The 18431-nt window shown below is 36.8% G+C and overlaps 1 protein-coding gene across 1 annotated transcript; it reads right to left on the bottom strand.

Annotated features, from left to right (window-relative positions):
• Positions 1-580: 580 nt before the first annotated feature.
• LOC143167605 (protein yippee-like 1) lies at positions 581-17608 on the bottom strand. The gene is made up of 4 exons (XM_076353211.1): positions 17409-17608; positions 7537-7580; positions 6019-6127; positions 581-5051 (listed from the first exon to the last, which is right to left on the bottom strand). Exons 1-4 carry the CDS (start codon positions 17523-17525, stop codon positions 4962-4964), a joined length of 360 nt encoding a protein of 119 aa, XP_076209326.1. The 5' UTR covers positions 17526-17608; the 3' UTR covers positions 581-4961.
• Positions 17609-18431: the final 823 nt, after the last annotated feature.

The raw sequence follows: 18431 nt of genomic DNA, 5'->3' as shown, positions 1-18431 counted from the left end.
AAATTCAAGTCAGTATGAAGCCCACTATGACCTGGGCTCTTGGATGGAGAAGACCAATCTTTATCACATCCTTGTTACTGACTCACAGCAGGGACTTTAACTCCATTCACACGTAAGACGACCATTAATCTGATTAGAGAAACTACAGAAGTTCCTCTCAACCAAAGCAGAAATAACAGATTGAATGCCTGTGCTCAGAGTGCTCCTCTGGTCTATGGATGACCAAGATAACACAACAGAAAGCACGCCCACACTTCCTTCAATTTCTTTGAAAGTTAGTTTTAGGGTGTGCACAGACTGACTCTTTTTGAAAGCACTTTGCAGAAGTTCCATGATTGGCTCAAAATGGGCAAAAGCTCTACAAGTAGCAATGCAACTTTCTATATTTTGGAAAGATTAGCAAAAGGAAAAAACCAAGTGTTTAGTGACATTCTTAAAAACCTTGTAAAAATCAGATTCAACCCACATTTAGAAGTTTAAGAGTAACTAAGAGCACTGGCTTTTCCCTCTAGTCTTATCAGAGAATAAAGCATGAGAATCTAAATTAGCAAGAAAAGACAGCACAAAAATAACAAGCAACTCAACAAAACAATTGAAAGCTTTTATTGTGATACCTCAAGTAGATGCAATATAGTGAAACAACAAATAATGTACAGTATTGCTAGGACAAAACAGCAACACAGCCATGTCACCTGTAAAAGAAAGCATTGTAAAGAGTTTAAGAAACGATGAGGCACAACTCAAATGCCATTTATGACTCATGCTTTAGGCCTTAAACCATTTGTAACAGTCCTTTTAAAAGAAACCTCTGAAGTGTCTGTTCCTTTTGCAGTAAGTGTTTATACTGCTGGTTGGCTTAACATGAGTTTCAATGAAGTACAATAAAATGTCCAAAAAGTTTAACAATAATTTGACAGCTTCTTCCGCTCATTGCCATTATCAAAGAATGGAGATGTTCAAAATTTGGTCTGTGAGACTGTAGATCACTACTGTTGCAATCTGACTGCTGAGATGAGCGTGCAGAAAGAGCTCTACAAGCATTATTCAGAGGGAAGCGTAAGTCCACCAAAAATGGTACACAGCATTCATGAACTCTTGCACTAACTTGATATACCAATAAGAAATACGGATGACCATTTGGTTATGGGCACAGTAATGACTATTTGTCAGAACCTCTGAGGCCAGATTTTAATTCAAAGAAATTTCATAAACTATTCCCCCTCCTCCCCCATGGATTGCGAAAGACTGCAAGCATGCAAGGCATACCACTCAGATTAGCCATTATACTAGGCCTTGCTAGTGGGAAATTAAGATGGAATTATAACAAACTTCATTAATACAGTTTGTCATTGTATAGCTTACAATGAACAAGGGAAATTCACATTCTGGCTCTTCTTACTGGCAGATAAAATTGAGATTACTAGACTGCTAAAAGCATATAGCAAGACTGGTTAGGCTGATGTGTCAGCAATCCCTCACCAAATTCTGCAGCTTACTTCACAGCAAATTTGCAGCTTAACAGAATTTTTATAGATGGCAGCATTGCCTTTTATTAATCAAAAAGGTACTTAGAGTGACCAGCCAAAGAATACCTCTATAGTGTTTGGAGGCAGACTCAGTCCTGGAACACCACTGTTACAGCCATTATTTTGGACCTAGACAGAATGTGTGGTCAGATTACTAAACTCACATCAAATTATGATTAATTACTTTAGGACAGGTGTGGCTTTAGAGGTTCAGAGGAAAAAAACTTTCAATACATGTACATTTTTGCTAGCAAATTCCTATGCATCCCAATGAACTTTTCTTCTAAGCCAGCTCATAGTCAGTTCATTTGGTCCAAGAAAGAGCCAGCAAGAAACAAAGGTTCACAAAAGCTTTTTGTTACAGTTTATAAAAAACAAAATACAAAATAAATGTTAAGACCAACAATAAAAATAACCAGTACAAGTAACAAAAGTGCTCAAGTTGGAGGGGAAGTAAACTTGCCCAGAGCAAACACATACAAACTTTAAATATAATCTTTAATATATTACAAAAATTGGTTAGAGGGAAAATGCTTTAGTAAGATTTTTTTTTCAAGTAAGCTTATTTTTCTTTCAAATGACTGCTGGAGGGTTCAGTGACCAGACTGACCTCTTCACATCAGCCAGCAGCCATTGCTATCTGGATTTTACTTTCACCAAAACCAACAACAAGAACTCTCTATATCTTTACAAGGGGAGAAAATAATCATTGACACTGCCAAGCAACACAGGAAGAAAATTCACATATTCCCTCAATAGAATGAGCCTCAGGAATTGTTACATGGCAGCATGAAATAGCAATTCTGTACTAGTTCTACTCTTTACTGCTTCTAAGCATCCACTCTTGAAAGACCAAAAAGAATATTGCTTTGTTTGGTTCTCTTAAAAGCCATAAACATCACGTATAGATCATTAACTCTTTATGCCAGTAGTCTGAAGCTCTATGTGCTAAGCACTTGATGAAGTCCCAACCTTTGGCATCAAAGTTAATTAAGGTTTTGGTGAAAATGTCCAGTTTGAAATATAAATAATGCACTGAAGAAAGAGGTTGAATTTCTAAGTAAGAATCAGATGGTGTTACAGACAGCATTAACTTGCTAACACAAGACAGCCAAACCCCCAATTTTAGAGAGAAAAGTCTTTAATACTTTACATATTTTCTTTAATTTCAACTCTCTACTGAAAAGCAGCCATTACTTTTGTCTTCAGTCCAGTGTACTGCTTCAACAAGTCTGTAGCCAGGAGATAAGAAAAGCCCGAAGATATACAAACTTCACATAAGCATGTTCACAAGTATCAACATTGCAACTGGACTTTGAAGCCAACACAAACTTTTTGCTGATAGAAGTTTTAGTGCCTTCTTCCTTGGCAACATACATTACAGTGGAGGAAAACAAAATCCCAAGAATTCCAGGTCAAAAAGATCAAGAGACAGGCAACACCAAGCCCATCTTGCATCAGTAACATTGTTAAAAAGGAGACTTTGAAGCCTGATGATGTGCACATGAAGTAGTAACATGTAAGCCACAAAATCCAGATTGAACATGAATGTACCACCTCAGGTCTCTGGACTGAAACCCAACAGCTTTAACTATTTCTAATTCTTACATTTTTAATTCCTAGGTATAGATCACTACAACATCTTGAATGCAGTTTAGCCAGCCTGCATCACAGAGAATGCGTACACATAGGTGAACTCTCTTCTCTCTCATCCTCTCCACAAAGACACCAGAAAGCTGGTTTTAAAGATTTGTATTGCCCCTACCCATTGGCATAATTTTTCATGTATGACAAAATTTCTAAAGTGCAGCAGAGTTCAGAAAGCCTATCAGAGATTTCCAAAAATGTAACAGCAGCAACAGCACCTATGACTAATTTTGCAGGTGCCATATTAGAATTGTTATTGAGAGAAAATGATTTTGTATTGCAAGGCTTCCATATTGTTCAGTTATAGTATTTATGTAGTGTTAAAGGTTTTTCCCAAACATTTTGTCCTCAAACTTTAAAAGGACTAAAATACAAAAGTCTTCAGAGACTGTTTAATTTGAAAATAAAGTTAGCAAATTTACAGAACATTTCTTCATATTTGCTCAGAATTTGCATGCACAGATACCAACAGCTGATATGGTGCATACACTTTCCAGAAGTCTCTCTCTCATTAACTCATTCCATTTAAGAAACAGCATGAGAACAAAAGAGAAGTTAAGTTTCATATAAATTTTTATTATAAAAAGGTACTTGGGAATGATTTAGCCAGCAAACCAAGAAACCCTTTCCCCACCCCCCAAGTTCTAAAAACTATCTTGTTATTTTATTTTATGAAAAAATGAGTCAAACTTCCTTTCCCTCTTATTGCCCCTCCTTTTCCTACAGGTACATATTAATTTTCATGTCATAGGCTCTGGCCATTTCTCACAAAAATAAATACTTTTGTTCAACTGTAGCAGAAGCAGAATACTTCAACAAGTTTTCCTTGATATCAACCTCTTTGTCCAGTGCATTAGGACTATACAGTTACATGGAACCAGCCATAAAACTTTACTGATGCACAAGTCCCTGTTACTGGCAAAGGTACAGTACCAAAACTTTTTTTAATACACCAACTAATTTTTTTTTCCAAAATAGAAGATGCATATATTTTTCTGCCTTTTTAATCTTGCAAGCTATAGTTTTATAAATTTCTTATCCAGCAAAATCCTTAGGGAATACGTTGGTCTTAAATGAAGATGTTATATAGCATTATTGATTTACGATCCTTCTAAGGTATTTCATTAAGATACCAAACCTCCAGCATAACCTTTCTAACAACTTGAGACCTGCTAACTTCAGTCAGTGCAATTGAAATTTTTTAAAGTGAGCACTGTACCTTTAACCAATTCACCTACAAGATGTACATAGGTTGTGGTACACTCAAATTTAAAAAAAGAAATTAATAACTACAATACTGCATCCTCTTCACTGCCAAACACATCAGAAATTGCTACATATAAAAAAGCACCCCATCCCATACATTCTTTCAGACTGCTCAGATATAGAACTTCTACAGGACCGGAGTGTAGGTGTTTAGGCAAGAAGCATGCACAGCAGAAGGTAGCATTAAAGGCATAGATCAAAGATAGATGCTAACCAGTAAAATCCGTTTTCAATTAGTGAACTGTTTCTCTAGTTTGAGAGAGCTTAGAAAAAGGTCATCCAAAATGTTCCAAAACAACTGTTCACACAATAATACATGTACAAAAAGAGGGAACTTACACAAGGAGAAAAGGCAAACATGGCCTGAAATAGCCACTTACACTACACTACTCATTTGTGAGGTTTCAGAGTTCAGTGATATTCTCAGGGCCACTCTAGCCAAGCTCTTCCTTTACTTCGCGTTAGTCTTTGTAAAGCATGTTCCACAGAATATTGTCCAAACAGAAGGAAAAAGGTTATGATTCACTCCCAGCCATTGTCTTTTATCATGTGGGCAAGTTCAATGATAAATTTTCCTTCTTTGTATTTCTGACTGCTCTCAAAAGCATGTTCCTGTAAAGAAGAAAAATCAAGACACTGAATTAAGCTGGGGAAATTAAGTATTTTAAACATCAAACTTGCATTAAAAATACAAACCAGGAGACACTACAGTTAACATCCCGTATCAGTTACACCGAATCAAGGGTGGGAAGGAGGAAAGAGAGGATGAAGAGGGTTGAGAAGGAAATAGGAGTAAACTTCGCATAAGCGGAATCAGCAGATCTACTGCGCAACAGATCTTGCTTTAGAACTTTCCACATTCTCTCACCGCTTAGGGAATTTTAATGCTTTTTTTAAGTGAAGGTTAGGAAGTGGCATGTTATGTGTGTTCAGTTTCCTTATTCCCAGAAGCAATGAAAAGAGGGAACAGGAACCTTTTCAAAAGGTCATTCAGAGGGAATGCATTAGGACAACTTCCTTCTATAAGATCTGAAGCTATACTCAATCCATGAAAATCGACATGCAACACCCAGAAGCTAACATTTTCAAAACATCAAACTTGCAACACAGCTGCAAGTGTTACAGGTAACTGTGCAAGTGCACAGTAACTTTTCAAACAACAGAATCAAGTTCACATTCGTTGTAAGCAGTGTAAACATGCTCAGTACCATTTATCATAATTTGTATTTTTGCTACATGAACCAACTCTTGCAACCCAAGAAATTAAAGGCCCACTTTGACAATTTCTTCCATCCAGTTTAGTGTATGTGGTTGGTAATCTTGCAAAAAGATATTACAGAAGTATTAGATAGCTGTAATAGCACCTGTAGTTTATGCTTGTTTTGCAGTCCAGAATAAAGTTATCTACTACAACCCTACAGCAGATGTAAGGAAGCAAAACTACATTACAGTCTGATATATACAAAAGCACTAGAGCTAACTCACCTAAACTACCAGGATAGGTGCTACTCAATGGCCTACTCAAATATCTGTGCTTCAACATACAACCATTTATTGAAGACTTAAGTATATTGCTTACGTATTTCCATCCAAGAGTGGTTTTACAGTTTTCACAATAGATATCTGCTACAGCATGTAAACCTGTCAGAAGAACTCGCTCCTCTGCTGGACCACAGCCCACATTTACCCTGAAAAAAAAAAAAAGGAGAAATTGCTCTACATTAACTGCACAAGAGTGTTTCTTTTCTTACCTGTTACCCACCTTTTCTCCAGAGGACAAGGAATAGTTTAAAAAGTGCCTAACTTATTCAATGCTGTAAAAGGCACTTCCTCTGTTACACTGAGCTGAAGGGACAGGAAGAAAAAAGGGTTTTGTTTTTTGTTTTTCAAGTGACTAGTCTAAACAGCAAATTGTTGGTCATGCCCACTTACTCCCATCAAAGACAAGCTAAATAGTTAAAGTTCCAGAGAACAAAACACTAAACAGTAACTGGACACCTCTATAGTTTTGGACTTTTCTTCAAAAACAATTTGAGATGTCTATAATGGAAGTCTGTAGCAGTAAATCAGCACCAACAGTTGAATTCAGAACCAACTCCAAAATAGCAGCAAGGAAAAAGCCTCATAAATATTTCTTTGCTACAGATCAGCAGACTAAGCCATAATGAACAAACAGCAATATAAAAACAAAACATCCCATGAAGTACTGCATCAAGCTTTTTCATGAATAAGAGTCTATGCAGAAAACATCAGGCAAGACCATTAAATGAAGTTTAGACAGTGTTATACAAGAGCAAAATTTTGCCATTTTTGCTATTGTATTACCAGATTCTTACTACTACAATTACACTAGAAGTCCCAAGTCACCACTGAACAACTACATATAAAAAGAATTTCAAGGATCTGCAATCAAATCCTTTACAGTTACAGTTCCATTATCCTGGTCTAAAATAGACTGACACACTTAACTGCACTTCTTTTTTCCAAAATGCTGCAACACAATAAACTGCTGAAAAATAAAGACAAAAACGCAATCCTGCATATTAGAAACTTAAAAATACATCTATTAGCAAATTCAAAGAACCCTATATCATGGGTAGGACTTGCTTAAAATTGCAAATGTTAGGCTTGATAAGATCAGACACCTTCTGCCTCTAGCACATTTGCAATATTGAAGGTCATTTAAGATGTACCAAGTTTACTGGAACATTAACCTGTATATCACACTGGAAAATTCTTCTTTAGACTACAGCAGAGTTGTCTAAAGCAAATTTAGAGTCACTGGAATATCTCAGAATGGCAATTCTTACTCAAGACAGTTACCATTACATACACAAAAGGAATTTCATAACACCCTCCCCTAAACTTTCAGCTATTAGCAGAATTACTTAAAATATAAGATAATATGTGCATAGGCATACTTACCAATCAGCTCAGTAACTGAGCTCTGTAATAACTGTTGCTGGTGAGTAAAGCCAATGTTAAAAAGAACAGGGCAAAGTGCAGCTACACTAATTCCTACTGTTTTTCACTTATGAAGCATACAAAAAAAATTACACTCTGTAGGTAGTGTGCATAACCACAACAACATACTTACACAGAATTAAAGAGGTAGGCTCGTCCCTGGCTTCCCTGGAAGGACTGCATTAAAAAAAATTGCACTTGTTAAAACTCACAAAAAACCCACCAAACAAGAAAATAGTTCCAGAAGGATGTGTTAGTAAGCATATAAACATAATACAGATATAAACTATTTCAAATGAATTACTTTAAGTTAAAAGTTTATACCAACTCTTTATAGGAAAGCCTGGTCAAAGTTTTCACCCACATTAGGTTTTCAGCAACTGTTTTAAGTTGTTAAGTATTGTTTAAATTAAGACATCTGTAATGCAAACAAAACATACTTTTTTCCTACCCCTCTGTGCAAGATATCCATTCTCATTTTCCTAGACATCCTTCATGCTAGTTAAAATTTGCTTTTAACTCAAAGGGAATTATTTCCATCTCCTCTGTCTTCTCCCGCTGCACCCAAAAGATGATTTATTTCAATTTCATTGCATCATTTGATGTAAGACCAGCAAAATTCTGGACCAATCATAAAACCAGCATACTGTATTCAGGAAATGCATCTGATCAGTTTATAACCTCAGCTTTATTTTAATAAAACAACTGTTACCATCAAATGGCTCAGCACAGCCATATGCTTTCAAATCTCTCACATTCCTGAGAGATTATGGACAAAAGATGACTGTTAGACTTTCTTGGCTGGATCTAAATTAATGTTTTAGTTTGGAGCAGTAGCACAGTTTTGAAGTAAAACCCCTAATCAACCACACTTACTGGGGATTGGTTTGGCTTGCAGAGCAGTTTCAGTGCCTATGAACTACATCTTTGTTCCTTCTGTACTGAACTAAACCAGAAGCTCTTCTACTGTGCACTCTACAAACGCTAATGAAGAGAAAGGCCTGAACCTATGATCAGACAGCCTTGAGCTACAAACATCCTGGCAAAACTTGTGAGCAGACTAGATCCAGCCATAGGTAAAACATTCACAGTGTCTGTAAGACACATCACTGCTTTCATCTGTTGATTTGTTCCTTCTGTATTGAATTACTTGGTAATTTAGACATAGCCATTATTTCCCATTCAAACAGGATCACACTGGAGTTTTTTTCTCTTCCATGATGAATTCCATTTAAAAAAATTCCTAAACTGTCTTAATTTCTTTTTTCCCAGAATTTCCCTTCCCTAACCCACTTTCAAAGAAAATTAACAATTTTATCCATGCTGAAGAGAAAGTACAATTGTTTTTAAGAATCCTTGCAGTTCTAGTATTGAAGATCAAAGACCAACTTTTCTGAAATCTACATTAGATCAACATGGAAAGTTTTTGGAAGGAAAATCTCACCATGGATATTTTTGAATGATTTTAGTAACATTAGGCATGGAACCACAGGCAGAAGGACCTTTCTGCAATGGATTCTTCTTCTGACAGGTATTTAGTTATATAATTAGAAATCACTTGACACCAAAATAGATATTTTGCCAGTCTAATGATTAGTAACACAACACCAGTAACTGTTGTACCTTAACTACTTACTCAGAACAGTTTGCAAAAAAAGATCTAAAAGGGAAGTGTATATAAATGAACATGTTTTCATCAACATTAACCAGATTACATACTGCAACAAAGAATGTTAAAAGAAATCCATGACTCTGGACTACTGTAAGTAGCAATGTTGGCAGTGTAGTTACATACAGCCCTTAGCTACTCATAAAATCTCACCTTAATATGAGAAGTTTACTTAACAGTTTATAGCATTAATATTTTATATTTTAGCAACCATTTAAAAGCATTATTAAATGAAGATTTTTGGGCACAGAACATATTTCTTCATTTATAGCAAAGACAAAAGAAAAGGTACTCTCTCCATTATCCAGAACTGCAAGTCTTTTTCACAAGGCGAGGAAAAAAAGATAGCTTTCACTGTACTGCACAGCCTAAAACTTCAAGTAGGACTGACCCTGACAGAGACTCAGTTGAGTACAGAGTCTGAACAGCTCTGCCAGAAAGTAATCCTTACACCTACCATTAAAACAAACCCATCACTAGTTCCGTTCTCCTGAGATACTTGAAAACGCATCACAAAACTGGCAGAACAGTACAAAACCTAGTCTGTAGTTTCTGTAGAATAAACAGTGCTCTAACTTAGAGCCAGTGTCTCACAATCAACAACGAAGCAGAGAATGCTTATTGCAGATGAAGACAAAAACTATTTATGTATATACTCTCAAAAACTCCCCATTAACAAATGAGTAACTAGCCTGAGTCAACTACACATGAATTTAGAGACAACTACAGTTGTGCAACCCCAAAATTTAAGAAAAAGCAAGGGAAACACTTTAAAGGTCCTCTTATTCATGAAGTAAACTTAAACTAGAACTTCTTGTTCCATGTACCTGAAATTAAGAAAAACAACTTTTCAAAGCCATGATGACCATTATTTTTGGTTAAGTTATTATAAAAATTCTTAAAGAAGTTGCAGCCATTTCTCCTTGCTTTAAAAACTCTGTTGCGAATTAGAATTCACAAGTCTTTTTTCAAACTCCAAGAAGTACTCTCTCCTATTAATCATGTGTTAGTTTCTCCATTTACATGTAATTAGACATGCCAGTCACATACAAATTAATCTGTGGGTTTTTTTTTTGTCTGGTCCTACACAATCACTTTTTAAGCTACTTTTATGCCATACTTGAAGTTCCCCAGCTAGCTGGGAAAGAAAAAGACTCCAGAACAAATCAACAGTCAGGAGACCTTTTGAACTACTTTATGCAATTATTTCTGCCAAGTTTATGTTTAGTCTTGACTTAATCATCACCTAATAAAAGCTCTCCTTTGACCCTGCTTTTCTCAAAATTAAGCAGAGGGCAGTAACAGGATACCAGGAATAGCAGAAAAAGAAGCCCTTCCCCCCTCGTTTCATAAGCTAAAAAAATTCTAGCCAAATGAAATACAAACTGCAGGTTGGAAAGTACTGCTTTAGTTGTTCTTTTTTCCTGATGTATTTTTAAAGTTGACTTTTCTTTTCTTGCACCCTTTGCTTTGTTGCCCTAACTATGCTGTAATCTCCTAGGGTTTTTTTCCCCTCAGAAATGGCCATCTTCATTACCTTCTAATTTTCAGAATTATCAGGGTAGAGCAGAGGGAAAAGCAACACAAAACAACCTTTCCTGGGACAGGGGTTTTAGAAAGAAAATCTGTTCACAAATATCCCACCGTGAAAAGCTCCTCCATTCCCACCTTCTCTAGCTTCCTGTTAGCAGAGTTGGGCCGATTCATCTTGCTCACCTACATACATGTTTAGAGGCTAAACATTGTATTTACATGCCATAGAACAATTGGGGGTTTTGCCCAGCTGGAAAGAGTGAGCTCCTCCACGTTTACATCACTCACAGACAACTTGGCAGCAACCTGTGGCAACTTGTGCTACTGTGTTCTGGAATACAGAACTTGGGTCTAGGCAACTCAGATTTTCCTTTAAACCCAGTGTCAAACCACAACATCAATGTGTCATTGAGCATTTAATGGTCTGCTATCCGTCCATATGGAACACCTATACACTGACTGAAGTAAAAGCACTGTAAAGATATCAATTTTTAAATTCCTGTGCCTTTTAATTTTTCTTATGAATTTCTTAACTTGTCAGAGCTTGGCAGTCATAGTTTCTTATTCACATTGAATAGATGAGATTTTTTTCCCCAAAAACTGTATTCAAACACAGAAAGGTATACATCTGTCACATATGCATTCTCTTGATCACAGAGTATTGATTTACATGTAGGGTCCACCTACTAACAGGTATAAGAAAGATTTATTATCAGAGCTCTACTTCCTGATGCATCCTATTACTAGAAATTGAAAGAGGACAACTCATTTTGGCACTTGAACTGCTTGCTAAGCTTGTAACTTGGCTATAGAGTATTTTGCATAACCAGAAAAAAATTAATACTGAACAAACATTTGTTTTTACCAGCACTAAGTTTCTCACACTTTGCACTGTATGATTCAGTTATACTGATACGAATTTTAAGAGACCAACAGGTTAAACACTGTGTGTCAACTCCTCAAAGGAAATGAAAGAGAAGAGAATATTTTAAATGGCAGTGTCAAGGACTAAAAGGCATAACTGTTCAAACCAGTCTCCAGACAAACTGCTCTTCTGAAGAATAAACATCACCTATGCAAACACAAACTTTTACTTTGCAAGATTTGTTCAGCACTTCCAAGATGGCTAGCACTATACATAAATCATAACTAAAACAGAACGTTCTATTAAAACTGAGTCTTAAATGTCTTACCCAGTGGAGAGGAATTAGAAGATAGAGGCTGGTGTGACCAACTGTCATCAATGGCTCACATCAACCAGGATTTTTACTTAGAAGCTGGGCAATTCATCAGTTCAATTAATATTCACAGTTAAAACAAACTTGCTTTAAGTCTGCTTTTTCATGGTCCTCAATATTTCATTGATTTATGATTTAACTTTTTGCCTAGAAAAACCACATCTCTGACTAGCTGTCCATTCCTACAGGAAGATCTACAACATCCATAACTTTCTTGTTTCAGCACAGTTGAAAGTGTCTAGAATGTCTGATAGTGTAAGCAAAACTGTTTAACTGTGCTTAGGAACTATACTAAGGTCAACTGCTACAGTAGTTTGGTATTATGATCTTTCAAGTCACCTGACAGACCTCTGTCATCAATACATTTTGTAGTAAAGAAACTTTATAAGTGTTTCACTTACATGCTAGTACATACCTGCAGAATTAGATATGATCTATGCTTCTAAGTTAAACCCATCATTACCTCTAACACCAGGATTAGCTGTTTCACCCAGGAGAAAAGGAAGTATCAGTTAAGCAGAACATATTTACTGCCCTAAGGGACACCTAAGGGCATGGGTGGGGGACAGGAAGCTACTAAAAAGCTTATGTAATTAATTATTCCCCACAGATGGGATTAGATTGTGTGGCTAGAGATCATGCTCCACAGAAAACATCCAGAGAAACTGCTATCTTAGCATGTATTAAAAGTATGGCAGGCATTATTATAAGCAAGTCAGAATGGCATTAACAGTATCTTTCTTAAGCACAGCTTGCAAGCTACTCATAACACAGAAAAATAATTTTAAAGAATGGAAATGAAAGAAGTCATAGGGTTTTTTTGGTTTCATCTTCTTGAGTTTCCTTTCATTTGCTAGAGTTCACTTTACAAGCTAAGATAGATCAACCTGAATTAATATTCTGAACAAATATGCAATTCAAAGAAATATTACTGAGTAATTCAGAAGACAGTATTCTTAGATGCAGCATTCTTAAGGTAAACCCAAAACACATAAAAGTGCTCTGATGTCTGAAATTATCTTCTCAGTAAGGTGCATCAGAGACTGTAAGGATATCCCATCACTTCAAGATTTGCAAAATAAATTCAGAAAATTGAATTCAACATAAGCTACAGACAAAAAAAAAATTTATCAGGGAAAGAAAGATTTGTTCCATTTGGTATTTCTCTCAGATCCAACTCCTCAATACTGCAGACAACTAGAGATGCTGCTGCTGCTCAGCTGCTTACTAGGCAAGTTCTAGATGACTCCATGATAAGTATTAAAAAAACCTTCTGAAAGTACATTTTCGTTCAATTATTTACTGATTTTAATAAAGCAAGTTATAAAGTTCAATATGTAGAGAACAACCTTAAATTCCACCCAAAAAAACTGCATGCCTGCAGATTTAGCAAATGATATTTCCCAAAGTGAAGACTGTCAGGCAGGACAAGTTATCTTGAGTTATACAGCATCTTGAATGTATTTCAGAAATAATTATGTCAAAACACCCGTAGAGTAGAACACTTCTCTTACACACTTTCCAGCTCCTTTAAACCTTCAAATCTCTTCTTGGATGTTTTCCAAAGACTGCTTCTCTCCCAAAAACTAGATTCTTCCCCCAAGAGAAAAAAAAAAACAGAACCCAAAAAACTAGAAGCCTCTTAGAGAAAAAAATTATCACTAGAATATTTATGAAATTAGGCCCATTCTCAACTTTTTCAGCAGGGTACAAAAATGGCCTTCAAGCATTCAACAGGCCTGTCCTGGTTTCAGCTGGTTAATTTTCTTCCTAGTAGCTGGTACAGTGCTGTGTTTTGGATTTAGCATGAGAATAATGTTGATAACACACCGATGTTTTAGTTGTTGCTAAGCAGTGCTTGCACTAGTCAAGGACTTTTCAGCTTCTCATGCCCTGCCAGTGACAAGCTCGGGGGGGCACAGCCAGGACAGCTGACCCAAACTGGCCAAAGGGATATTCCATACCATATGACATCATGCTAGGGGATGTTGGCCCAGGGGGGCAACAACTGCTCAGGGACTGACTGGGCATCGGTCAGCAGGTGGTGAGCAATTTGCATTGTGCATCACTTGCTTTGTATATTCTTTTATCATTATTATTATTTCCCCTTCCTTTTCTGTCCTACTAAACTGTCTTGATCTCAACCCATGAATTTTACTTTTTTCCACAATTCTCTCCCCCATCCCACTGTGTGTTGGGGAGTGAGCAAACAGCTGTGCGGTATTTAACTGCCTGGCGGGTTAAACCACAACAAGGCTCAACTATCTTTCCAAGTACTCCTTACATCATAAGCAAAGGGGGCTTACCAAATTGAATCAAGCTAAGAACAGCACATTTACTTAAAGACAATAAACCCTTAAGAAAATTCCTCTTGAACTCATCAGTTAAACAGTGGAGAACAAAAACAGATTGCTAAGCAAGGCTAAAAATGTTTTGGCATCTATTTAAGCTGAAGACTTTTCCTTCTCATCAATAACATAATAGCAGACATACCGAATGCCTTGGAGAACTAAATTTAACCACCAAGATTGTTCTTTTACCCATAAGGTGCAAGGATTTCCCAGTGAAGTCAATGACAGTTATGTATATATACCTTTATGCAGAACTTGTTCTTGAAAATATTGACACATCTAGTCTTGTCTGTAACTTCATATGACTTTTTCCCCCTCTGGTCAGATATGCTTTGCAATGAATGAGACAGAAGAAAGTGACAATATTTATACAGGCATCTATACAAAGTAACCCAGATTTTCATCCATCCCAAGCATTAAGGCACATTGTAAGATGATTCAACAGTCTTTCAAGCAGGTCAACCTTGACTAACAAAGCATTATCCTTTGCAATATAGCCACTAGGTTCCAAGATTTCTATTAGGTATTTGTATTTCTTTGTCATTTGTTGGACCTTGACTGAGTTTCTAAACAATTACTGGAACTTAATGGATACAAGCCATTCTCAAGTGCTTTGGAACTTACGCTCTTCAAGCAACATTTGCCTCCTACAAAATTAACTACTGCTAATAATCACTGCACATTCTCTACCATTTACAAACAAAACAGAAGAAAGCTCTTCCAGTTAAGCCTTTCACAAAACTTATTTTAGAATCACTTTAAGGGGCAACCTCCCCTGGACTTCAAAAAGTCTTGTAGAAGTTTTCCCTCAGAACTTAATTATGTCAATTTTTTAAATTGTTGGTTGCTTTTTATGTGTTATTTGAACATTTTAAATCCAACAAGTGCCTCCTATGGCATCAATTTTTTGCCTTGCTCTTTATTAAGGCCTGTGGTTGCTTGCTGATAGAGGTTACTTCTCTTCTGTGCCTGTAGTCATAGTAGGATATGATTCTAAATATCCATTGGCTTCTTGAAAGAAGCTGCAGGTTCTTTCCCTGTCCTCTGAACACCACCCATTGTAATGAAGACTGGTATATTCCTCCTAATAAACACTTTTTAAAATACTAACATTCACTTTGAAGTCTTCGCCAAAGAAACAGAAAATCCAGCACTTGCAGACTTGTTAACAATGCAAATCAGTAGTGTCCAAGACATGCTAACATCACTTCAAAATTACACTTATTTGAATTAAGTCATATACAGTTCATTAGTTCTCTCATTATGTATCCTTCAAATCAGTGTTTCCCCCCCCCAAGATGACCGAGTTACAAATTATTATAGCAACTGCTCATACATGTGTGCATGTGTTTAGCTGTACAGACTAATGTTTGTCAACATCCCTACTGCTCATGACCTCCTAGTTTGGGACTCCTATTCTCAACCAGCCTTCCTCCCATTCCTCCCCCTTTCCCCAGGTTCCTCCCTAGATGCAGAAAACACAAGGTTAGGGTAAAAATATCTAGACATGTATGCTCTAATCACTAACAACCAAGTTGATTTCAACACTAGGCAACATGTCAAGTCCTTTCATAGTTGCAGAGAAAGCTAAAACTACAGATAACGATAAATTGGCTTGTGCAGGTAGCACATTTTCATACATCTCAAAGACACAGCTAGCAAAGTTTCATTCTTTATGTAGGCATCTACAAACTGAAGTTCAGGAAAGATGTAACCCCTCCCACTAGTTTTTGGCCCAGAACATGTAGTGAATGAAGCTGTGATTGCTTGCAATTTAGAATCCAGTGTTGCCAAAAAGACCCCTTATATTCAAATTCTGAAATCAACATGGAAACAAATGAAATTCAAATGGATTCACATTACTATTTGAATATTTCTTGTTTTTTTCTAACCTTAAAACAAAACAAGGTCAATCACTATAAAGTGAGGAACTTTTGCAGCTTAATACAAGTAAAAAAGTCCTCCCTCTTAATTTCTTCACATAATTTCATATATGTAGCTAGCTCACTGTTTCACATTTAGTGTGTCACATTTGTAGTTCCATGCTTCAATACATGTACTAAGTTGAGGGAAAGAATTGTTTAGGGGAAAAGACTACAGGCAGAGCAGTAGTAAGCAAGCAGTAAGTAACACTGCCAAGAACTGCCACCAATTTTACTATTCAAGTCAAAAAGTTGTCTTGAGATCTAAACAAAGATAAAAAAAATTAGTAACACAAGAAAATCTGCATGGGGAAAGCCCATTATTTCCTGGTAACACTAAGGGATAAGCACGCAGGTATACTTTCTCCTCACCCAAAGAAAACCTCAATTCAGAAGTAGCAGCATTCTCAACCCACCCCCCCATTTCTTCAGCACTCATGAGCAGCATCACCTTAGCACTGCTGAACACACAAACAGGCAGAAGCAACAGATAAAGTTAGTTATAAAGGGTTTGCCACTAAAAATTTTATTTGACAAAATAGTTATATAGAAAGCAATTTGTATTAAGAGGTTTGAAAAGCAACTGAAGTGTTTTCTCCAGGACACCATTAAGAGCAAATCCATCAGGAGTTTATTTGAAGCAAAGAATGAACCAGTCTGTCAAATATTTATCCCCAAATTTTCCTATGCATTTCATACATCACAAATATTGGTTTCTTCTAGCAACAGGTAAGGACGACAGGCCTAGCCTGTTTCAAGGATCCACACATCCTCTAAGCTTAAGTTCAGACAGTCCAACTATTTTGAACATCTCTGGCTAATCATATTCCTTAGGAACTGGTATACAGCAGAAGTAAATGTGTTTACAGATTCCGTAATAGCAGTGGAACATTGTTGAAACAGCCAGTTTTGTGACCTTCAGTCAAATAGAGTAAAAAACAATTTTTATCTGGAATAACCATAACCAGAATCATTCTTCTACCCAGAGATCCATGTTTTGTTCTGACAGTTTTCCTTAGCAGACTTTTCAGATATGACAGCTCACAAATACTACCTACCTGACAGTAGACAGAGCTTGTTAATACAGGGAATACATTAGATCAGCCTTTATGTCACGTTCAAAAGTTTCCAGAATATACCCAGTCCTCTGTATACAACATGTATGACCCAAGAGTGAACCCAGGGAAAGTACTTTGAAGTACGCATCAATTTGCATCCCTTATCTACTTAGGAGCAGTGATAACCATTTTGGTTAATAAATAATTGATGAGGTCTCTAAACAAACCACTTGCCTTGGAGATCAATTCATCGTGATTGGCTAGATGGGCTCTGCAGTGGATACAGCTGTAGGTTCGATGACAGTTTGGCAGGTAAGCCTGGAACGTTTTTGATTTTGTCATTTTTACCATTTCTGCTGGTGGCTCCTCACTCAGCTCAGGGCTGGCACTTGAAGAATTACAACTTTGCTGAACTCGCTGACAAAAGAAACACTGGAATATGCAAGCAAAAGCCGTTGTTGTTCTGGAGTGTGTGTGGCACTTTCCACACAAGTGACAGAAGAGAAACAGTCACAACCTGTAGGTGAAAAGAGCAAACCAATTAGCAGCTTACAACAAGGCCAGAATAAACTTGTTATTCAACAGTTCTAGATACAAAGTGAAGTGCTCTTTAGAGCAAATGCATGGCTACACTACCGGCCCCTTTTTTCTATGAAACTGCTCAATTCAAGTTCCATTCAACACAGCAACAAGCAGTTCTGTTGCACTAGTGGCATCTATCGCATCACATTTCTAATGAAGGAGGAGATTCAAACAGTTCTCCATGAAGCACAAGCACTTTCTACAATATACCAGGTATGTTCTTTAAGACATCAATGCAGAAAGTTACAGCAAAAAGGCAGGGGATTAGAGAAAGTTAATTGTCTTTGAAGTTCTAGTGGTCAGTTCCAATATAGCAAGTGACAAGGCATCTTGGAAAACACTTGCTATGTCCAACAATAAACATACAATAGATACTTGCACTTTGGCTTTCAGCAAAAATCTTGCTGTATTGCATCTACCAAGTAAGATGCCGTCACCCTATTCAGGGATCCATGTCTCCTCCTCTTTCAAGCTCAGCACAATTATGCTTTTAGGCAAAGACCTTTTTGACCAGTGTCCTGATCAGAGCTAATTAGATACTTCCTCACCCTACCAGAGTAGCCTTAATGGATGCTACCAAAATCACAGTCAGATAATAAAAGCTAAATTCTACACAGAGAATACCCAATTGCATTCTTAATCCTCAGTGTGCCTTTAAGAGACATTATATGCATA

This window comes from Aptenodytes patagonicus, chromosome 15 (genome assembly GCF_965638725.1).
Source record: "Aptenodytes patagonicus chromosome 15, bAptPat1.pri.cur, whole genome shotgun sequence".
NCBI classification, from domain to species: domain Eukaryota; kingdom Metazoa; phylum Chordata; class Aves; order Sphenisciformes; family Spheniscidae; genus Aptenodytes; species Aptenodytes patagonicus.
The sequence above is the reverse complement of the archived record's forward strand: the minus strand, read 5'-3'. Positions and strand labels throughout refer to the sequence as shown.